Source organism: Pogona vitticeps, chromosome 6 (assembly GCF_051106095.1).
Source record: "Pogona vitticeps strain Pit_001003342236 chromosome 6, PviZW2.1, whole genome shotgun sequence".
NCBI lineage: Eukaryota > Metazoa > Chordata > Lepidosauria > Squamata > Agamidae > Pogona > Pogona vitticeps.
In genome coordinates, this window is record NC_135788.1 from 63,127,041 (window position 1) to 63,151,771 (window position 24,731).

A 24,731-nucleotide genomic window follows, 5' to 3' on the forward strand; every position below is an offset into this window, starting at 1 on the left:
GCTTTTCTATGGTACAGAAAAGATAAAGAGCAGAAACATTTTGACTTGCATATGATAAGAAGAGCTCTACTAGGGACTTGGAAAAACATCGTTCAACAGATTTACCAAAAAACACGAGTCTGGGTATTACCTATAGAGGCTTTTACACAACCTAATCTTATGACGGAAGCAACACTTCTAAGATATCAAGATTTATTTTTAAAGGATTGTGAATTAAGGTCTAAAGAAGAGCTAGAGACACTATATATATATTTTCTGAGCTTCTTTGTATATACTGGTGGTCCAGAGCACAAGTGGAATCTAGGTATAGAAAAGATAAAATAGAGGGTTTTTACCCTGAACAAACAATATTCGATAAACTTCTGCTGGGTTGAAAGATAAAGTAATTAAGAAAACGTATGATTATTTGTTAGAAATTAAAATGCAAGACAAGATAGTCAAAGTATGTATGATTAGGTGGGCACAAAATATAGGACAAAATATTGATATTGATCAATGGTTGCAACTATGGCAAAATAATATAAAGCTCACAAAATCAGTTAATTTCAAGGAAAATATATATAAGATGTTTTACAGGTAGCATATGACTCTGGAAAAATTATCAAAGGTTTATCCAGATGTGTCAAATATTTGTTGGAAGTCTGAAGCACATGAGGGAAGTTTTTACCTTATGTGGTGGACTTGCAGAGTAGTGAAACAATTTGGGATAGGTGTACATACATTGTTACAAAAAATATTGCTTTGTAAGGTTCCACTAACCCCAGAACTGTTTCTACTGAGTATTATACCAGACAATATAGGCAAATAAACAAATAACTACTTAGTTATACAGTGGTGCCTCCCAAGACGAATTTAATTCGTTTCGCAGTTAATGTTGTCTTGCAAAAAATTTGTCTTGTGAAACGTGTTTTCCCACAGGAATGCATTGAAATCTAATTAATGCGTTACTATGGGCAAAAAAAAAATCAGAACAAAGTCAAATTTGGTATACAAAGGGTTTATCAAGTGCTCTTTAAAGCCATACATATTGTGCAGATGATTTCAAAAATTTCAATCAAAAAACTTTTTAAACATCATCGAAAAACATTTAAAAATCAGCAAACATGAGGCAGGAACAAAAAATGGAAAACATTCATCTTGCGAAGCACGACCATAGGAACATTTGTCTTGCGAGTGAGTCATCAACCCCCCCATTGCCAAAACCATTTGTCTTGCGAGTTTTTTGTCCTGCAGGGCATTTGTCTTGCAAGGCACCACTGTATATATAGTCACCGCAACCAGAATTCTTTATGCCAAGAATTGGAAGAAATTGGTGATACTGAAAGAAGAGGAACTTATTGAGAAGATATGGGAAGCGGCAGAAATGGATATCTTATCAGAAGTATTGAAGGACTGTCCAATACAAAAGGCAACTGAACGATGGGATTTATTATATAAATGGCTTGAGTCACCAGATAGTACTTGAATAACATAGATTAAAACTAGGATGTAAATGTAAGTTAGAACCTGGAAGGCTATCAAATAGAAGAAAAGCGGAAAGTTGAGTTGATATTGCAACAGGAATAGATTGGATGTCAGTACATTTTGTATTCTCCTCCCCCTCCTTTTTTCTTCCCTCATATCCCCTTTACCTTCTGTACCCTTTACCTTATCCCAAGTTGTTAATACATTAATAATAATAATAATAATAATAATAATAATAATAATAATAATAATAATAATAATAATAATAATAATAATAATAATAATAATAATAATAATAATAATAATAATAATAATAAAAGATCTCTAAGACCCACAATTTGGAGAATCAGGCCAAGGAACCATTCGCTCTGGTTGTCTTGGAAGCAAATGAGGCAGCTCACAAGCCCTTTACTTGTCACTAATACCGTTAAAAGTAGCAATGGTTTCTTTTTTTTCCTTGTACAACAAGATACTCCACCAGATTCAGTGGATCTTACTCATATCTTCTGAGTCCTCCTTCACTTTGGGAGTATATGCATTGCTTACAATCTATCTAGCAGTGATTTTAGCACACTGCCTGCACTCAGATGGCAAGTTTTGATTTCTTTATCCCTGTAAAAAATGTAAGATTTTGTCCTTGTATAAGAGCTTTCTTCAACTCCCCCCCCCATTCAACCAACTATGCAACTTCAGAATCTTGCTCTGATTTTGACTGAGCTTTAAAGAAAAACTTCCACATCTTTGGATATCTATGACTTTAGCTGACTTTTGATGCGAACCACTTTCCTCCAGTTCCGCAAATATTGTCTCTTTGGAATCAGGCATTTTGTTCCTTGGTGTAGAATCACTTTTTCACCTTAACCAGCCTATTCTCTTGACAATTTTCTTCCCCTCTCCTGAAGTTGTCCCTTCACACATTGGATGTATAAAGAATAGACATGGGGATGAATATAAAAATGAATCAGGATATTCATTAAATATCCCTGATTCATCAGATATTCATTGCTTCATATTCTTGGGGTCCAGAGACCCCAAGGAATATGAAGCAACAAATATAACTCTTTTATATTCATCATTTCGTTCCCTATCTGCTTATGTCCCCATGGATCAGCTGTTCCTCAGGAACATAAGCAGAGAGGAGTTTTCCCTTTGGGCGGCTTGCTAAAGCCTGCCCAAAGGGAATCCCACCTTCAGGGCTGAGAGAATGGCATGGTTTTCCTTTCCTCCTCTTCCTATGCCTGCGGAGCTTAGCAGGAGGAGTGGGAAAAGGATCAAAGCACTTCAGGATCACTTTGATCCCTGCTTTCCCCCTTCTTGCTAAGCTTAGGAAGAAGAGAGAAAGCAGCGATCCTTTGATCCCTTTCCCCTCCTTTTGCTAAGCCCGGCAGGGCATAGTAAGAAGAGTGAGAAAGGGGCTTAGCAAGAAGGGGGAAAGCTGAGATTAAAGTGATCCTACAGCACTTTGATCCCTTTTCCCCTCCTCTGGCTAAGCCCCACGGGGTTTAGCAAAAAGAGGAGGAAAGCGATCAAAGCAATCTTGCAGCCTTAGCTGCACAATAACTTTGATCCCTGTTTTCTCTCTTCTTCCTAGGTTTAGCAAGAAGGGGGAAAGCAGTGATTAGACTAATCCTGTGGTGCTTTGATCCCTTTCCCCCTCCTCTTGTTAAGACCCTTGGGGCTTAGCAAAAAGAGAGAAAACAGGGATCAAAGTGATTACGCAGAGATTGGCTGCACCATTGCTTTGATTAGTGCTTTCCCTTCTCTTGCTATGCTCCGGGGCATAGCAAGAGGAAGGAAAGGGGGGAAAAACCCAATAAATGACAAATTGATTCGTTGTTCGCTGGGTCACTGGGTGGCAATTTGTGGTTCCACAAAGCAAGACGAAACACCATTTTGGCACTTTGTCCCCATCTCTATAAAAGAACCCTGGCCTTTTATGTTGAGAGTCCAAATCTTCCCCCAGACTTTTTGACTACCACACTGAACCAAAGAAACAATCACTTTTTTCAGCCCAGAGACTTTCCAAATGGATTGTCACCACTATACAAGAGCCTCATGGTGCACTAGTTAAGCTGCTGTACTGCAGCCAAAATTTTGCTCACAACCTGGGGTTCAATTGCAGCTAGCTGGCTCAAAGTTAACTCAGCCTTCTATCCTTCCGAGGTCAGTAAAATGAGTACCCAGCTTGCTGGGGGGGGGGGCAATGTGTAGCCTGCATAATTAATTTGCAAACCGCCCAGAGAGTGCTTGAAGCACTATGGGGCGGTATATAAGCAGCACACTTTGCTTTGCTTACTACAGTATACACCTTGACAGAACAGTCATCAGTGCAATTGCATGCCCATAACATGCAACGGCAATTGTCATGTTTTCTGTATTCATGCATAGAGTTCTTGTAAAGAAATGTATGTTTGTCACATGGGCTCAACCATCCATGTTTGTTCATCATTGTTGCCTAAACATTCATGCATGAAGATAGCACCTTTTGGCCATTCTGTTCTGACCTCTTCTATGTGGTGGACACAAGCTGCTTCCTCCTGGTGAGCATAGTTAACTATATCTTCTATATATATGAGTCATAAAGATCATGAAAAAGAACAAGTTACTTTCCTGTAACTGTGGTCATTTGTGCACTCACACCCACATCTGGCATTCTGATCATTTTTAGAATTAGTAAATACTTTCAATTATTCTTGAATAATAAGGAAGTCAAGAGTTATTTTTAAGCAGCTGTAAATTGTAACATTAAATGAATAATTTATAGATGTTGTTGTAACTATTGTATAAGTAACTTTTGAAGCCATTGTTAGTAATAATTCTGTACATGTGTCTCACGGGGGGTGGGAACTGACATTAATTTTGGTAGTACTTTTATCAGCATGGAAAAAAACACATGTTGGGCTATGGGCTGTGTATAGAAACAGAACTGCAGTTTGACTGTTCAGAATGGTAATTGCTGCTAAATTGAGCTATCATTGGTCCAATTAGCTGGTTAGTGTGTATAGATGACAATTAAATACTATTTTAATTAAGTCAGAAGTCCTTTCCACCACACATGAAAATGGCAGATTTACAAAACAGACAATCTGCCTTTAGCTGAATTTGAAAAATGAGCCGTACTCGCTGCCCAGATGAATAATACCATAACTAATTAATCCTCACATATAAGAACATATACTTTTACAGATAATCCATTACTTACGGCTGCTTGTTCTTATGAGAATAAATTTTAATGACCTGTTGTCAATCAAAATGTACATTACACATTCGGGGCATTTGTAATAGTGATAAGGAAGGTTTAGCTATTGCCTAAAACATTTGTTAATGTCTCCCAGCCCTAGATTTTAGGTGCATGTACATTTTGTACTTCAATGTGTAACCAAATTTTCCTTCAGGCTTTACAACGCAGGCACAGAAAAAAAAAACTGAAGCTTGTGATACTTGCACAATTATTTATGCTAACATTTGAAAGTTTGAATCACTAAATGCTAATCAGACCTTGTACTCGGATACAAACTGAGTTGTGCCTCCAGAATAATTTTAAAAACAGCTGCTGTGGTTGTGGGAGATTTGAGAATTAACGTAGGCAGTCCTCATCAGGCCTTGGGTTCCCTCATTGGGAGAAAGGCAGCCTACAAATGATATAAAATGAATGAATGAGAGGTCTTGTAAATAATGGAATATTCTACTCTTGTAATATATCCATTTCAGTGGGGATTTATTTGATAAAGAAACCTCTCTTTTTTACAAAAAACATAAGCAGTTGAGATTCTTCATATTCTGTGATACAGTGTGCTGCAGTGGTTTCTACCTCCTCATGACTTGAACAGGAAGGGGAACTCATATATAAAAATTAACCTAAATTTTAGTATGGCTTTTTATTTGTATCAAAGTACAACTCAGTTTGTATCCGAGTACGAGGTCTGATTAGCATTTAGCATCTCGGAGGATGAGGTGACATGCCCCCAGACCATGATCATCCAATATTTTCTTAGGGTCAGGATATAGTCAGGTCTGTTTGGTCCCCTTACATTCTGCACACATTTAATGCATTTCCTAGAATATTTATCTTATTTCCCAATGTCTGCATGCTGGTGAAGAAACTTGAGAGCAGTGGAAAATCTGTGTCTTAAAAACGTTTGTCTGCCACTACTGAGTTTCAGTGTGGAACTCCTGGAAACACTGATTTAGGTTGGATGACTTCTGGGACTTCAAGGATGAACACTAGAGATGCACACTTCCAAAAACTGAGGGGCAAATAGCTTCCATCTTAGGACAGGGTGGATTTGATTTAAATCATGTTTTAAATCATTATTTAAATTACTAGTCAGTAAGACTTGATTTAAATCATGGTTTTTAAATGTAGACTCATTCTTGCTGGTTATTATAATCTTTAATATTTGCAACCAGATCAAGATTTCATATTTAGAATGATAATCTGTCAAATTAATAAAGCAGCTATATCAGAACTGATTCTAGTTTTATACATTAATCACTTGTATTTGGAGAATTACTTACATTGTTTCTCCTTAGTGGCCTCTGTGAATGCATACTAATGGGTTAATCTGCTCTAGAGCGGAGCAGTTTTGGAAACTTTCACAGCTTTAAGCACTTAGTGCTGGGACCTTCCCTACACCAGCTATATAACTCCGCCCCCCCAGCACTAGTGCCTCAGTTCTTTTTTTTTTTTTTTTTGACCGCCGCCGTAGCAGCAGCTTTGTTTGGAACTTCACAAGTAAAAACAATTCTATTCCTTTCTTTTCTTTACAAGTTGTTTCTTCTGTCTGAGGGAAAAAGTACTAGCTGGCATTAGCTGTTCTTTGTGAAAGCCGGCTTTAGAGCCTCAGGGCTTTATCTCTTAAAGACATAAGGTCTCTCTTACCTTCTTAGCAAGGTTACCCCCAGGCTCAAGAGCAACAGCTTTCCACTTGTTTGCAATCTTCCTCTTTGTATCAAAAGAAGAGGACAGCTTCTCAGCTTTGCTCTTGGGAGAAGAAATGGCCACCTACAGCTCCGTCCACCACCCCTGCTTGTCAGTGATTCTCCTGACATGGGGTAAAAGCCTCTGTGTGAGGTTGGTGTGGAAGAGCAGTCTTGCATCAAGGGGCTCATTCATACAGCTGTCAAGTCTACAGTAAATTGGACACTTATAGCCCCAGGATTACCCTTGGAAGAAGAAATGGCCGCCTACAGCTCTGTCCACTGTCCCCGCCTGTCAGTGATTCTCCTGACTGGGGTAAAGCCTCTGTGGAGGTTGGCGTGGAACAGCCCTCTTGCATCAATGGGCTCATTCATACAGCTGTTTAACCAGCAGTGAGATGGGCGTCTGCAGCCCTGCCCTTGGAGAAGAAAAGGCCTCTTGCAGCACTGGCCGCCTTCCCTGCCTGTCAGTGATTCTCCTGACATGGGGTAAAAGCCTCTGTGTAAGGTAGGTGCGGAACAGCCCTCCTTCGTGGGCTTGTTCATACAGCTATTAATTCTGGAGAAAGCTGCACGCCGAGTCTGTAGATGTTCTGGCAACATACGGTAAGCCTTGGTTTTGCCTTTGGGGATAAAATAGGCCCCCTTCAGCTCCCACTGCCAGCCCTACCTGTCAGTGATATGCCTGACTGGCGTGATACCTTTGGGTGGTTTGGCATAAAACAGTCCTCATTTATCAATGGGCTTGTTCACACAGCTGCTATTTCCGAAATCAGCTTGGTGCCAAGGCAAGAGCTTTCGGGCAACATTTGGCAGCCCTAGCTTTGCCTTTAAAAGGGGGAGGGCTGCAGCTCCCACTGCTAGCCCTGCTAGTCAGTGATATTCTTGTCTGGGGTAGCACTTATTTGGTGGCTCATAATTTGGCACAAAACAGCCCTCTTTACCAATGGGCTTGTTCACACAGTAGCCTGCAGTCCCACCTCAGCCGCCAGTGCCCGCATAGGCTCATGAAGAAAGGACTCGTAGGAGTCAACCCTAAACCCCTGCTGGTTTCAGGTAGCCCTGAGTAATTTTCCTCAGGAGGGTCCTATCACGCTGATAAGTTTGTGCAGGACCAGTCCCTTTTATCTGGTACAGGAGCTACGAGCCTTTTTCACCACCTTTTCTGCCACCACCTGGCACTGTTCTAAGCCACGGGCTAAGGAGTGTTTTCTGCTCCACCTATGCCTCAGATGTATGCATAGGTTTGACCTAACCCACTGTTAATCCTTTCAGCCTTCTCTGTCCCGGCAATTGTATGGAGACTGAATTTTGTCAGGCTCATGCTAAGAAGACTGCTCCCCTAATCATCAGAAGGAATTACCTTATTCAGCTGGGTCTCATAAGAGTCAGAAGGGGAGGAAGACTTCCAACCAATCTTCCTACTCCCATATCAGTTGCCGCAGTTAGTCATCCTCCTTTACTGTTAACAGATAAGTTCTTTGGTCGGCGTTTTTATTTTCTGGCCACCATGTAGCCAACTACTCTTCTGCCATGGGTGCTTATCATCGCCACTTATTGAATTTGGTATTGCTAATTCTGTGGGTAACTCCTGTGCACCTTTATAGTTAAGGCCTCCCATATCACTAGGAGGCAATGGGGCAGGCGCTCCATGAGTGTATTGCTGCTTGACATGCCTTAAACCAGCATCCAAACAACTGACAGGACGAGAACCTGCGGTTTGTTGGTGTGTGGCTTTTAGTTAGAAAACTGATATTATTCTTGATAACCTGCCCAAGCTCCAGAAGTACTTGGTGATGCTCCTACCAACCTAGGGCATACCGGGAACGTCAAAGGCCTCAACCCCAAAGTTACCAGCCACCACCCCCTAGACATGTGGGCAGGCAGCGCCCTGACCAACAGATCTGTAGGCAGGACCGCAAAACTGAGCAGTCTCTTTACTGCACCTGACTTATCAGGCCGTCTGGCCCCCTGTCTTTCCAATTGGTGTTCCTTCATGTTTAATACTTGGTACTGTCTATCATAGCCACACACACACACCTCTGGCCCATCCTTGATTTTCAAGGCCTGAATTCTTTTATTACCCTACGTAGATTCCGTATGGCTTTCTTGGACTCTGTTATTCACATGTTAGGTCCAGAGATTTGGTTGGATGCTTGTTTTCATGATGGCATCTGGTCAGGCCATCAATGTTTTCTCAGGTTTTCATCGGGGGAATCACTGTTTACCCGTAGCTGGATAACTGGCTCCTGGCCACTGGGTCCAAGTCACAAGCTGGTAAACACACATCCTTGACACTGTCCTTTTGTCAGCGTTAGGACTGAAGGTCAACTTTGACTTTGTAACCTACACGAAGTTGACTTTGTAACCTACACAGTGTGTAGATTGTATTAATGAGACTTGGGATGCTCAACTGAGGATGCGGTCCCTTCAAGCCTGGTTTCTCTAACTTTTTCAGATATCTTGCGACCACCCATCCACATTGCTCCAGGTGACTCTGGAACTCGCTGCATAACTCGACTAGTTGGGATCCCCCTCCCCAATGTATGCATAGGGAGACCCTTTGGTCTCTTGACCCGGTTGGTTCAGTCAGTGGTGGATGCCAGCCCACCGAGCAGGTGGGCTTGTCTGCACCACCATGTAGCTGGCCTTCATATCACTGTGCTCGAGCTCCTGGCAAACACCAAGGCCTTTGGGCCTCTGAGCCCCTACTCCGGGGCCGGGTGGTCCAGGTCACATCAGACAATACCACAGCACTTTATTATACTGTATATACAAGCAGGGTGGCACTCATTCGTTACACCTTCTTTTTCTCACTATCAGCCTTTCCGAATGGTGTTATGCTTGCCACATTTGTCCAGTGGCTGTACATTTGGCTGGCAGAAACAATTCTGTGGCAGTTCATCTCAGCAGACTACAGTTCTGCTCTCACGAGCAGGCTTTCGACAATACCATCTTTTGTTGCATCTGTCATCACTGGGGGACTCCAAACATAGACGTTTTGCATCTTGATTAAACAAGAAGTGTGCCATGTTCGGCTCCTGAGCTGACATCAACCGCAGCTCCCTAGGGGATGCCTTCCTGACGAATTGGTCACAGGGCCTCCTTTGCAGGTTTCTACCTTATCCCTTCTTCAAAGGACTGTTGTTTGTGTCCACCATGAGTGTGCAAACGTCATGCTTGGTCACCTTGCTAGCCATTCTTGATCCTGCTCTCCTGAGCTGCTGAATACATCAGGCTGCAGCTGGTCCCTCACCTACTATCTCAGGACATGGGTCGGATCTTTCATCCGGACCTCGAGTCCCCCTGTGTGTCCGCATGGAGTCTTCCCCGACTGTAACAGACATGCTCAATCATGCTTGCAAACCTTCTACCACGTTGACCTACTCCTATAATGGGTAGGCATTCTGTCACTTTGCATCAAGACAACATTTGCCTACTAGGCCAATGTCTCTGGATGCACTCTTTCAGTTTCTCCTACACCTGTTTCGTCTGGGACTGGCCCGTTCTACCTGCAAGCTGTTTTTCCAAGGCCTGGAGAATATGCACCCTTCTTATAGACCACTAACATCTCAGTGGTCTCTCCAATCAATTCTTTGGCGGCTTATGAGGCCTCCCTTCAAGCCCTTAGTGTCAGCATCACTATGCTTGCTGCCTTTCTTCTGGCAATAACCGTAGCTTGCAGGACTGGAGGACTGGCTACACTAAGAGCAGGTCCTCCTTTCTGCAGATTAAACTTACGGCCTGGCCTTACCTTCTTGCCTAAGATCTTTTCTGCCTTCCATCCAAACCAGCCAGCTGTCGTTCCTTTCTTCTTTCCCACACCATCTTCACTGCTTGAGACAGCTCCGCACACTCTAGACATGAAGTGTGCTCTGTCGCATTATGTGCATAGCACAACCACTTTTCATGCCTTGCAGCATCTCTTTGTCACCTTTGTCGGCTCCTCCTTCGGTGCACCGACTTCCTCTCAGACCATCTCTAGATGGTTAGTCAAGACCATCCGTCTTCCCTATGATTTGGCAGAGACTCCTCTTCCAAAGTCAGTGAGAGCTCACTCTACTAGAGCTGTGGCATCCTCAACAGCCTTTCTCCATGGAGTGGACATCGCAGATGTCTCCTATGCTGCCACATGTGCCACTCCACTTATCCTCATCTTGCACCACCGCCTGGATGTCCGGCTGAAGGATGAGGCTGCAGTATGTTGAGCTGTCCTGGCTTCTGCACTTAATGATGTCCCTCCTCCTGGTTAGTCAGCTTGCCAGTCACCCATTAGTGTGTATTCACAGAGGCCACGAAGAAGAAAAAGAAGTTGCTTACCTGTAACTCTGGTTCTTTGAGTGGTCCTCTGTGAATTCACATGTCCCATACTCCTCCCCACTACGTCACGTATGCCATGGCATGCTGGGCAGTGGCGGTCCATTCTTTAGAACTGAGGCACTCGTGCCGGGGTGGAGTTATATAGCTGGTGTAATGTATTCATTGTTTATACATAAATTTGTGGAACAACAATGGGACTAAGGTCTTTTCCTGAAGTTTATTTATTATATAGCATTTTTACTGTAATAAAAAGCATGTTATCTCAGCTTGGACAACTTGAATTAACTGAATTACCAAAAATGTAAATACTGTGTGAACATGCCGTCTCATACTACATAACTAAGCTCTACTTCATGATGAATAACCTTTGAACTATAATGTATCTTAAATAGAAAACTATTTTAAGATATATTCACGAAGGCTTTCACGGCCGGGATCATGCCGGGGTGGAGTTATATACCTGGTGTAGGGGAGGTCCCAGCACTAAGTGTTTAAAGCTGTGGAAGTTTCCAAAACTGCTCTGCTCTAGCGCAGATTAACCCATTAGTGTGAATTCACAGAGGACCACTCGAAGAACCAGACTTACAGGTAAGTAACTTCTTTTTTCTTTAACTAAAACAATAGCATTATATAGCATATGTATTCCTGTATTTCTTAAATGTCAATTTATATTAACTGAAGTGAATAAGCAATCTTTTAAAAAACCTTGACTATCAGCTAGATCCCAATGAAAAACCTAAAGCACTGTCTTCTGTAGCTCACCTGTCTTCGTCTTCATTCTCTTGTTTATTGTTGCACATTGCTCAATTTCTCTATCATATATTTTATCCAGCAGTTTCTCTGCAACATCTGCTCTACTTGGTGGGCTATATCCTGGTCTCAATGACTGAATCATATTACTAAAATGTGGGTTTTTAAACAAATGGAAGGAAGAATTTGCTGTGTATTCAAACTGAGCAATTTTTCATCAGTTAACACTTTTTCTAATCTGTGGGTTTTTATCACAAACGTATCTATGCTGGTTCCAGATGGTTTCTTTCTTTTAAGTGATATATTGTGGATAGGTGTGAATGATGTGACTGATGTGCCATTCTGAAACTGTAACACAAGAGGATGGTGATGTAGAAGGTCGATAGTTTTCAGAATCATTTACGTTGAGGGTGGATTTCTCTAAAACAAAGTCAGTGCTGTTATTTTATTATTTAAACCATGTATGCTTATTATGTATTTCTCATTGTATTCACACAGTGCAGCCTAAAAAGGAATATTTGCATATTTTTAATTTATTATTTCTTTTTAGCAACTGTATAAAAATGCATTGCCATGCATTAACAATAATGAATATAATACCTCATGGCAATCTTTTTTTAAAAAATGGTGAAATTAAAGTAGTTTACCAACTTGAAGGTCCTGCCTCTTGAAACATGTTCCTTCCATGCGAGACTTTTCGGGCCTCCAGGCCTTGCATTTCTTTGTTGCATTGCTTGCATTTTGCATGCATGCATGCTTTTCCAAAATTTAGAGGAACTTTATTAAAATATTCCCAAAATGGATTTCTTTTATGGCCTGCTGCAATTTTGTTCCTCAAGGAAGGGAATAAAGAACGTCAAGCTATGTGCACAAAGATCCCAAGGCTTGTAAGCTGCTAAGAAGGTTTCACTTTCATTTTTATTGCTTGTCCCTTCCTCCTCACACTTTGAGTCTGGTACAGATGTATTTCACTTCACATAGTTTTCAAACATAACATTTAAAGAAATGTATTCATTGTTTATACATAGATTTGCGGAACAACAATGGGACTAAGGTCTTTTCCTGAAGTTTATTTATTATATAGCATTTTTACTGTAATAAAAAGCATGTTATCTCAGCTTGGACAACTTGAATTAACTGAATTACCAAAAATGTAAATACTGCATGAACATACAGCCTCATGCTGCTGAATAACCTTTGAACTATAATATATCTTAAATAGAAAACTATTTTAAGATATATTCACGAAGGCTTTCACGGCTGGGATCTAATGGTTGTTGTGGGTTTTTCGGGCTCTTTGCCCATGTTCTGAAGGTTGTCCTTCCTAACGTTTCGCCAGTCTCTGTGGCCGGCATCTTCCTCTGGCGAAACGTTAGGAAGAACAACCTTCAGAACTCGGCCAAAGAGCCCGAAAAACCCACAACAATCACTATTTTAAGATAGATTTTTCCTCCACAAGCATTTCATTAAAATCAATTTGGTTAAAATTATATATATATATAAATCGCTTTTAATCCACCCTGGTTTAGGACTTTACCTATAGCTGCTGCCAGTTCCAAATGTTTCTCAGCCCTCTCCCCTTTCAAATACTCAATGACTTCTATGTGAAAATTCTGACTTGGATTAAGCCAGAGTTCCCACTTGCCCCTGAGTTTGGACACTCTGGCTTCAGAGCAGTTAACCAAAATAAAATTTAAAAAATGACAAGATACCTATTGTTTTGAATTGTTTTAATTGTTTTAGTTTATAATGTTTAATGGAACCCGCCCTGAGTAGACTTTGTTTGGGGGGGGCGGATAGAAATCTAATAAATAAATACCTTCCTGAATTACTTTCTTCAGCATGTTCGTCATTAAGCCCATCTTCCCTGTTTTGGGCATTATGTATGGGACACCAAAATCTTGTTGAAGAAGCTGCCACACAATAAGATAAGGAAGATCAGGGGCTAGGGGAGGAGAGCTTCATTTATTCCTTCTGCCATATTAGCATCAGGCCATTGTATAAAACAAAAATTATATTTTGCAATAATTCCACAATATACAGCACATCTCAGAGCTAGTGAAAGTAGCCCTCTGCCAAGGCTTTTTTTCTGTTCCAAAGTAAAGGTATCATTCAGGGAAAAGAAGGTAGTAGCACAGTTTATATGCACCCATCAAACTCTTGCAGGTTCTCCAGACTTGTCTTTCACAGTTTACAGTTAATGTCGTTGTTAGTTAATCCAGACACTTATGTCAGAAACTCAGGAAGTATTTTAAGCATGTCTGGAAAGATACCATAGTTGTCTGATACAGTAAAGCCTTTTAAAAAATCAATGATTTCCTGTATGGACTTTTGCTCCAATATTTTTCTTTGCCATTTTATAGAGAGTGAAGTGGTATGAAAGAGTGTTAGGCTGAAAAATCAAGTATCAGTTTGAAAACTGTATTAAAATTCCTTAACTCACATTTCTGAGAAATATGAAGTGGTTTTTATTTCCCAACTGGTTTTGCAAAGTGAATTTTGCACAGTTATACTTGTATATAAAGCATAAGCTTAGAGAGATATAAACTGAGATCCAGAGAAGTTCCCATTTGTTGCCAGAATATTGTTTGCTCTTTTTGCTGAACCAGGTCCAATTCCTGACAGGACCAACAATATTCCAAACATGTGATTTCTGCCTCTTTGGCCTGCTGATCAGAACGTGCTTGGTATTTGGAATATAGTACTGTATATGGTTCTGCTTTCATTCATTTCAACAACCTTTTCATATAATTGTCATCCTTTTTAATTATGCTCAGAATGTCATCTCATGTTTATGAATAAGCTTTTGGAAAACAAACTGAAGCACATCCATCTCCATTTCAGTCCATGGAGTACATCTGAGCATTGAGTGGATCAAGAGCAAGATAACAGAACTTGGGTGTATAAATTAACCATGATTAGCTTTCATTTAGTTCTGACTAACTACTTTGGATCCATCCTATTGTGTGATGACATTTTGGTACTCATATATATGCATGGCAGGGGATTGTACTCGATGGCCCCTGTGGTTCTGCATACTGGTTGAAATTCTGTTGCTTAGTGATGTAAGTTGTAGTAGAGTAAGCCTATTGAATCAATGGAAGTTTGATGAGTTGACTCCTCTGTGTGTTAAGTGGGTCTGCTCTAGTTGTAACTTACTTTAAAATAGTAGGTCACAACTATATTACGTTCATTTGATCAGTGGAACTTGCTGAGGACTTGATTTGCCAAAACCCTACTGATTCAGTGGGGCTGACTGTAGTGTCGCTTACACTAAACAACAGGATTTCAATCATTTTCACATCATGGGTGATTTGGAAACAAATAGTGTATCATCAAAGCTTCTATGATATAAAAAAAACACACTACAGTACATAGGGAAAGGAGAAGAAAAGGAAATAAGATGTTGCTTCCTGTTTACCACACGCTATTTAATGGTTGTTCTTTTATGCCCTACTTTAGTATCACATGCTGGCGTCAGTCCAGCTGAATATTACCATCAGATGGCTCTGTTGGCAGGTCAGCGCAGCTCATACGCAGACATCATTCCTTCCGCTGCCACAGCAGGAGCTGGTGCTCTTCATATGGAATACCTCCATGCTATGGATAGTAAGTGATATATGCTGCAGCCAAAGAAATTGACTGCAAATCCTGACCTTGCTTGGGGAGGGGGGGGAGGGAATGGAAAATAAAAGTGATAGAATGGGATTATTGTGCACAAACTTAAAGCATTGTTACTGAAGGCCAATTTATATGTGTAGTTGAGTATTATCCTCATGTGGTGACCCTTATTGTTATCATTGTAGTAGAAATCGTAGTAGAAATAGTAGTAGCAGTACCAGAAATTGTAGTAGTAACAATTATATTGGGCTTTAATCTGTATCTTTGCTTAACAACTGATTTTTCTGTCACTCTTCTTGTCCTTGGTTCCTGCATCTGTGATGCTGTTAGTCCTACTATATACATAGTATTTTATATAAGTTCACAAGAGGAAGAAAAAGAGAAGTTCCTCTCCTCAAAGTGCTTATATTCTAGATTTTTATAAGAGAAGGACAATAGTAGATGAGGTTGAGGAAGTCCTATAGATAGACGGAGACCTCCATAAATGAATAGTGTGCAGTCCCAATTGTGGAGATACCCATTAAAAGCCACTGTCCTACCTTCAAAAATATGAACATCTCCAAAATGGTTCTGAAAGGGAAAAAAGTACCTTGTCAAAATGTTTATATCAAAAATGTGTGTGATTCTGTGATTACTTAAGGACTTAGAACATAGGAAAGCAAGCCTTGGTGGTAAGTAAAGAAAGGAAGTTAGGGGAAATGATTGGTAGTATGAATTCATGAGCTGATGGGATAGCTCAGTGGCTTAGGTATCTTACTGCGGAGCCAGATGTATGGGGTTCAGTGCCCCACAGTACTTCCTGGAAAAGAGCCAGCCTGTGTAGAGCCTTGGGCAAGTCCCCAGAAGAAGGAAATGGTAAACTACATTTTTAATATTCTCTACGTGGATAATCCTGAAAAGCAACACCGTAAGTCAGAATCAACTTGGCAGCACACAGTTGTTGTTGTTGTTGTTGTTGTCGTCGTCGTCGTCGTTAAGCCAAGTTGTGGTTTGCTTTATTCACATTTTTCTGATTCAAGGTTCATTGAAAAGCATTGTCACAGATTTAAAGATATATGATTTTTAGTGTTACTAACTTCATTGTGCTGTGTGAATTTAAAAACCATTTAAGGACCATTTTGACACAGCATAGATACAGAAAATTTTGTTCTTTAAAGTTTATTGTCAAATAGTTGCTTGTTTAAAACATTGTGTGCCAGTACTGAATTGTAATAAGTGAGGCAGTTCTTGGTCATTGTTTAGTTGATCATTATGATAAAGAAAAGGTAATGAGGAAGCAAATGTAATGTAATAAGGGATCAGATAAACTAGGGAATGTGCCATGGGCCTATTGCCCTGTGTGACTAATCTTGCTATATATTAGAGATGGACTAAAAATGAACAAGGAAGTTTGTCTAAACTTGCCAGTTCATTGATTCAGATCAGTTCGAGTTCGTCCAAATGAGAAAACACAAACTTTCCCAAAACAACAAAGTTTTGGGCACTGCAGTGAACTTCCTGGTTCATTGCACCCCCACAGCCTGCCCCCCTTCCCACTCCCCCACCCCTTCCCACTGCCCCCATCATCTCCCTACCTTGTCCTGCCACTGCCATGCCACATCACTGCCACTGTCTTTGGAGACAGCAGCTGGTTTCCCTTCTGGCAGCCTAGCCTGCAGTCTGTGCCGATGGGCCTGCCTCTCAGCTGAGAGGCAGGCACATATGCAGAGCTGACTGGCTGGCTGCTTCACACACACACCCCAAAAGCCGGGCTGTAGGGTTTTTCCACCTCTTCCTTTTAAGACAGCTTCCACTGGGGAAGGGAGGAAAAAATAAAGCCACATCTCATCTTGCCCACTTTCCCCCTCATTTTAAGACAAGCCCCAGTGGGAGGTATCTTAAAAGGAAAGGAAAAATAAAAAAATTATTATTATTATTATTATTATTATTATTATTATTATTATTATTATTATTATTATTATTATTATTATTATTATTATTATTATTATTATTATTATTTGAAAAGCATCTGGCTGACTGTCTCTGTGCATGCACCCACTTTAAGCTGATAGGCAGGGCCATGACCAGAGAAGGCAGGCCAGGCTCCCAGAAGGGAAGCTGAGTGGCTATCTGCAAAGATGGTGGCAGAGGAGGAGGAGGAAGCAACAGGACAAGGTGGGCAAGTATCAGGGCAGGAGGTAGGCTGTGGGGGTTGGGGGGCACGGGCTGTCTAAAAATTGTGCTTACGAAACAATGAATCAATTTATGGTTTGTCAGGAAAAACTTTAGAAATTCATGGTTTGTTGACTTTGACAACCCATGAACCACCATATATATATTTGAATAATTATGAAACTGGAAGAATTCACTTTCTCTTCTGTTTTTACTGATTATTCAAATTTATATTTATCTTTCACCTTCATGAAGCTTTTGAAAAATCATAATGGTGAGTTAGAAAATTTTATATCCTGAATGCATTTTCTTACATTAATTTTATTTTTTTTTACCTTTTAGTTGGAGAGAATTTACTTTAAACTCATCAGTTATATCTTCATTAGCTGAAACAGAATCATTGTGAAATTAGAACACTCACTAAATAAATTACATAATGGAGAATGTTTACTTCTTCCTGACTTGAGGAATTAAAATAATAAGCTTAAAAGCAAGCTTTGCTATCTTTCTTCTAGGCCACTAGTAAAATCACAGTTTAGGGAACAGGTACAGCCTTGGGTTTTTTTGCCTCTTTGCCAAGAATTTCTGTGGTAGTTCTCATTGAACCATTACTGCAGATTCTGAGGAATTGATATAGGCAATAGAATATCTGATCTTGTCCACAGAAGACATAAAAATAGGAAATTATGGGGTATCTTTTAGCACACACAAGATGCCATGTTTAATCCCCAGCTTCTCAAATTAAAAGGAATTTGGGCTGGTAGATGTATTCCTAACCCTGATGAGGCCTTAGAGAGTTATACTAGTAAGAAGAAAGGGACCTGGGCTGAATAGTCAGCTGTATACAGAAAGCTGACATGGTGTATTTGGGTGGAAAATGAGAGTGTGAAGTCCATAGCTCTAATTCATACTGGGATTATGTGCAATGTAGGATTATATATACAGATTAAGACCCAAATGTGAATACTTCTAGTTCTTATATGAAAAGATTGAGGACTATGCACACATTGACACAAAATCTAGCACTCAGGTACACATTTGTATCCATCCTACCATCTTTAGAGTTGTCACTGGAGATGGACTAGAAATGACAGAACAGTTACAAACCTAAAAGAATATGGGCATGAATGACAGATGGTTTTAGAATTTAAAAGCAACCCTGATGCATTCAATCCATGGAGGAAACCCTGCTGTAATTGCATCTGTTCATATTTAGACACCGTTGCTTTTCTGTGTGATGGGTGATGAAGAATTACAGCCTGTAGACCTATTTTGAAGGATCAGATACTAGAGAAGTTCACACCAAAATAAATAATTTATAATCCATTGCTTTGCTGAGGTGCACAAATGTATATTAGTATACATAAATATAAATAATGGAGCTGTGTTCCTGGTCAGTCAAAAGGAAAACCAAAGGATAAGAATTCAGCCTGTATTGGATGGGATTATACTCCTCTTGAAAAGTCAGGTGTGCAGCATGGGTGTTCTCCAGGATTCATTCCTCATCCTGGATGCATAGATTTCAGTACTGGCCTGGAATACATTTGCTGAGTCAAAGGTGTTGTGCCAGATACACCCATTCCCTGTAATCTCTGATCTAGTTACAATGACACATGACTTAGTTACATTCTGCTGGGTTTTCCCACGTTAAATAATAAAATAAAGAAGTTGGAAGTGGCATATAAGACCATCATGTCCAACCCTCTGCTCAGTGCAGGAGTCCAAATTAAAGTATATCTGACAGGTGGTTACCTCATTTTCTCTTGAATTCTTCTAGCATTTGAGTGTTCATCACTCCCAAGGTAGTCAGTTAGACTGTTGTACTGCTCTAACAGTCAGGAAATTTTTCCTGATATTAGACTGAAATCTGGCTTTCTGTAAATTTAGCCCGTTGTTGCATGTCCTGCACTGTGGGATGATAGAGAACAGATCCTGCTCTTCCTCTGTATAAACTGCCTTTCAGTTATTTGAAAAATCCTGTCATATCTCTCCTCAGTCTTCTTTTCTCAATACATACCCAGTTCTTTCAGTCTTTCCTCATACAGCTTGGTTTCCAGTCATCCTTGTTGCCCTCCTCTGAATTTGTTCCACTTTGTTGGCATCCCTTCTTCAAGTGTGGTGTCCAGAACTGAACACTGTACTTTAGATGAGGCCTAACTAGTGCTAAATAGAGGGGGACTAGTACCTCATTAGAATTGAAGATTATGTTTCTGTTAATGCAGCCTAAAATAGCATGGTCTTTTTTTGGAACCAAATCACACAGTGGCTCATATTTTGCTTGTGATCTACAACAATTCCAAGCTCGTTCTCACTCGTAGTATTATAGAGTCGTATCCCCCATCTTGTAACTGTGAATTTGCCCCCCCTTAAATTGCAGAATTTTAAATGTATGCCTGTTGAATTTCATTCTGTTGTTTTCAGCCCATTCCTCAAGATCTTTTAAAATTTTGTTTCTGTTTTCCAGGATATTAGCTATTCCACCCAACTCTGTGTCACTTGCAGATTTGATAAGTATTCCGTACACACCCCTCTTCCAACTTATTAATAAAAATATTGAAGAACACCAGGCCAGGGCTGAGCCTTGTCTTATCCTACTTGTTATCTCCTCCCTGTTTGACAAAGAGCCATTGATAAGTACTCTCTGAGTACAATGCTGCAACTGTTTTATCCACCACACAGTTGTTCTATGTAGCCCACATCTAGTTAGCTTGCTAATTAAAGTATTATGGGACACTTTCTAAAAACTATTGCTTGAGTCAAGATATAGTATGTCTACAGCTTTCCCATCATCTACCAGGGAGGTTATTCAATAAAAAAGTATGATAGGATTAGAGATAACTTATTTGCTTGAAGTGGGGTTCTCTAGTTCTGGAAATCAATAAAGATCTTTTTTAGTAAATGGGCATCTATGAAAATGTGCCTACAGAAAGATACTTATGTACCAACATCAGATAATATCTGTTAAAATGCCTTAATTCATATATATGTTCAGAAAATCAAGTAAGGAACTGGTAGTCCTGTGGCTTGCGTATCTCCAGCAGTGCTTCACATACAGTGTAAATCTCTGTAGAGATCATACAAAATGTGTCAGAGCATGCTTCTTATAACTAGAATTAGTTGTACACCTTTGTGCATGGCGACCAAGAAGAGAAGTATGAAAAACGAGCAAGTCAGTGGAAGGAGCCTTGTCACTTCTTCATCAGGTGGCTGGTTGTTGAAGTGGCAAGAAACAGGCTTGATAGGCAATGTTAAGTACTTTGCTTGCTTGCTCCTTTTGGTATGTGACACAATGGCTAACAGTCGCTGTAGTACAGAGAGCACTTGGGCCAAAGAGTCTAGTGAAAACAACTGTGCTTCCTTCTCTTTCCCTCTTCTGAGCTGTACAAACTTAACACATGCAATTTCTCTTGAGCTGAGATCACACATTCAAGCTTCATTACCGCAGCAACTTTTCAATTAAAGCAGTTTCTGTATTAAAAACACAGAGAAATGTGCAGTGGTATTATGCAAATTGCTTGTTTTTAAACAGTAAATAGAAAATTAAACTGAAAGTGAATCATGGGGAGGTCATATAACCTCACCTTCTTTATTTGATGAGAATTTGTTTAGTCAGGCAATGCTGCTTTTATCTAAACAGAGGATGAAGCTAGCCTTTTACTTTGTAAAAACTAATTAAAACTATCTTAACTTGCATGGATATACAGTAAATTAATTGTCATTAAGTAGGAATCTGAATGTCCTACCCATTCATCATACTGAAAAAACCCTTTCTTCTTTGTCAGAATTTTATATGAGAAAAGACAAAACAAAACAATTAGTGGGAAGCTAAAATTAAGATGCCAAAAACAACAACAGCAGTGTCCATGCTTTCATATCATACCGAACTGATGTAGTCAGTATTTATGTTGTCTTTAAAAGTCAGGTGCCTTCTGCCTCACTCGATAAAGAAAAATAACATTTGATAGCTTTTATGATTACTTGTTTTCTGATTACTGTAAGTCAATTTCTTGGACACACTCAGTTCAAGTAACCCTTTAGTTACAGAAAATATTCTTAATATTGTAAGCTCGGTATAGCAAAGCCTTGCAAGGTTTTGATTATACTAATTAATAATATGGTGGAGGCAAAGAAGAAGATGTAGATCTAGATAAAATATGTTGTAGTCTATATATAGATATCCAGTGTGATGTAGTAGATAGAGAGATGGACTAGGATTTAGGACGCCTGGGTCTGAATCACTTCTCAGTCATGGAAGCTTATTGGGTGTGTGCAACTGGTAAAGCTACTCCTTAAATATCTCATTTATCTTGAAAGCCCTATTAGTGTTGCTATAAGTGCTATAAGGTGGTTCCAACTTGTCAGCATATAACTAAAACAAGTCTATATGAAAGCATTACTGCTCCTGGGCAGCTTCGCCAGTGTAGAAAAGAACCCTAAGTGTCCTATCACAATTGAAAGTGTATTTGGAGAAAATCTCTGAACTTCCATAAAAAAGAAGCCCTATAGATGCTACAGGCCCTTGAAACAGCAGTGAAATGTGGGGTGAAGCCAGAAGAAGACATAGAACAGAAAATCTGACTTTTTAAAAAACACTTGCTAAACTACAATCCTTCTTCATGGCTATGTATATACACATGTATTCCTAATACTGGCAATATGGGTTGTGAAAAAGAAGAGAGTCTAAATGGAAAAAGAATACAGCAGTGGGCAACTGTACCCCTCCTAATGTTTTTGGCCTTCAACTCCCACAGTTCTTCATCATTGGCTTTGCTGGATAGAAGTGCCAGCTGGTTTCCTCGCCAACTAGCTGGCAAAGGACAGTACAGTTTATTCATTCATGCAATTGCAGTTTGTCTTAGAAGACAGCATTTCTATACATATCCCCAACATTTGAAGGAAATATCACAGGTTTATATGTTAAAAGGGACTTGCATCATAATATTGATGAATCTCCAGACTCTAAAAAAAAGTGTGCAACTGTGCATCACGGTTCCAGGTTTGTTCAGGCACCATTGATGAGATGAAGAATGAAAAAGGACATTCCTCCCAGATAAATACATATCAGATTTCAGCTACAGTGGCACTTGTGAAAATGTCTTCCATTTTCCAAGTAGTATGTAATAATGGTTTATTAGATGGCAGATATCCATCTGATCCAAAATCAGGAGCTAACATCTGTGACAAACCCAGACCTACTGGGATCTGCCACACGTTAACTAAGCTGCCACCAACCATTCCCTATAAGAAGTCACACAGACCAGGGATGGATTTTCAACTAATAAAAGAATAAGGTTTATTTAAATCACACACAGGGAAAATAAAATGATCAGGTGAATAAGATATAGTAACGTGGCTTAGTCTCATTCATACATGCATACAGTTTGGTTCACACAGAACACTTAACTTGAAGCACAGACCCTGAACCTATCAGTTCTGGCTAACCAACAGACACCTGAACCTATCAGGTTGGTACTCTGACACACAGTAGTACCCTGTCTGACACACAGACTCCCACACCAGCTTCTTCTTCCCAGCTGCTGCTTCGTCACATCCCAGCGTCTCCTGAACTTCACCACACAGGCTTCACATATATATACAGTACAGCCCCTCCTCCTGATGTCCCGCCTTCCACTCCCCATAGGATGGAACTTTCCCTCCAAACCCATGACAGACAGGTAACATCAGTGCTGTATGTAACACCTCCCCTCTTTATAAGTTGTTTTGTAGGGGGAAAGCTAAGGTGCTTTTTCCCAAAAAACAACCTGAATAAAACACACAACAACAGTTATACATACAATACCATACTTACTTATACTTACATTCTAAGTTAACCATATCAATTAGGCATTTAAGCATTTACCATATACATTACATCAATTTACCTTTATTCATACAAACCGAATTCAAAAAAACCAGGTACATTTAACTTTTTGTCATCAATATATATACATAGTCCATGTTCTTTCGCCGTCTTCAATCTTCAGGTCTTCTTGACAAGGCGTCAGCAACACAGTTCACTGACCCTCTGACCACCTTCACTTCAAAGTCATAGTCCTGTAGGTTTAAAGCCCACCTCATAAGTTTGCTATTGTGGGTTTTCATTGTCTTTAACCATTGCAGTGGTGAATGGTCAGTGCACAGAACAAAATGTCTTCCCCAGATGTAAGGCTTGGCCTTCTGGATCGCGTAGACTATGGCCAAACACTCCTTCTCCACGGTTGCCAAATGTCTCTCACCTTTTTGAAGTTTCCTACTCAGGTAGGACACTGGATGCTGGTCACCATTCTCATCCTCCTGGCAAAGAACTGCTCCTACCCCGCTGTTAGACGCATCGGTGTAGATGATGAACTCCCGGTCGAAGTCTGGAGCACGCAGCACTGGATAATTGATTAACGCCTCCTTCAACCTCTGGAACGCCGCCTCACAGTCGCTGGTCCACGGGATGCGGTCATCAGTCTTCTTCCTCGTCAGATCGGTCAGCGGAGCCGCAATCTCGCTAAACCTCGGGATGAAATTTCTGTAGTAGCCCACCAACCCAAGAAATGATTTGACTTTTTTCTTGGTGTTGGGTCTAGGCCAATCACGAACAGCTTCTATTTTGGCCTCCAGGGGTTTTATCACTCCTCCCCCTACCAAGTGACCCAAGTATTTTCTTTCTGGGCTACCCAGCTGCAGTTTGTTTTCTTTGCAGGGCCTAGGCCAAAGCACTTCCTCCCCTGGATTAAAGTGCCTCTCCCCGGCTTTCTGGTCATCCCAAACTTTCTTTCTGACCTTTTGAGCTTGTAGGGTCTCTGCTGCTAGCTCTAGGTTTCTCTTTAGGTCAATCCTTAAGGTGTCTATGTATGTCACAACGTCTTGTGGGTCATCCTGGGTGATCTGCTCCCAATTTTGTTTGATCAGATCAAGGGGCCCTTTCACCCTTCTCCCAAATAAAAGTTCAAATGGACTGAACCCGGTACTGGCTTGTGGCACTGATCGATAAGCAAACAAAAGGGATTGCAGCTTCTGGTCCCAATTGTTTGGATTCTCTGCCAAGTAAGCCCTAATCATGCGCATTAGAGTCCCATTGAACTTCTCAGTTAACCCATTACTTTCAGGATGATAGGCAGTAGTTTCCTTGTGCTTAATTCCACAGATTTGCCATAAGCGTTTCATGAGCTTTGATGTGAACGATGCTCCCAAATCTGTGATTATTTCTGAGGCAAATCCCATCCTGGACATATACCCCACCAAGGCATCTGCCACTGTGTTAGTTTCAATGTTAGTCAAGGGAATGGCTTCAGGGTACCTCGTGGCATGGTCCACAATGGTGAGAATGAACCTGTTCCCCCTCTTTGTGGCCTTGGGCAAAGGTCCCACAATATCCACCCCTATACATTTGAACGGAGTGTCAATCACAGGCAAAGGGCACAACTTTGCTTTGGTCCTGTCGCGGCTATTCCCCTGCCTTTGACACACATCACATTGTTTACAGAACTCCCTGATCTGCTTCCCTATGTCAGGCC

At 40.5% G+C, this 24,731-nt stretch overlaps 1 protein-coding gene across 7 annotated transcripts in view; it reads left to right on the top strand.

The window, feature by feature from the left end:
* The window catches only part of GLI3 (GLI family zinc finger 3), a 445,483-nt gene that overhangs the window by 312,218 nt on the left and 108,534 nt on the right, over window positions 1-24,731 (top strand). For all 7 annotated transcript variants that reach the window (XM_078377471.1, XM_020798430.3, XM_073003750.2 and 4 more), the window contains one exon: window positions 14,917-15,063. In XM_078377471.1, the coding sequence (XP_078233597.1) occupies window positions 14,917-15,063 (147 nt within the window). The remainder of the gene's footprint in view (window positions 1-14,916; window positions 15,064-24,731) is intronic.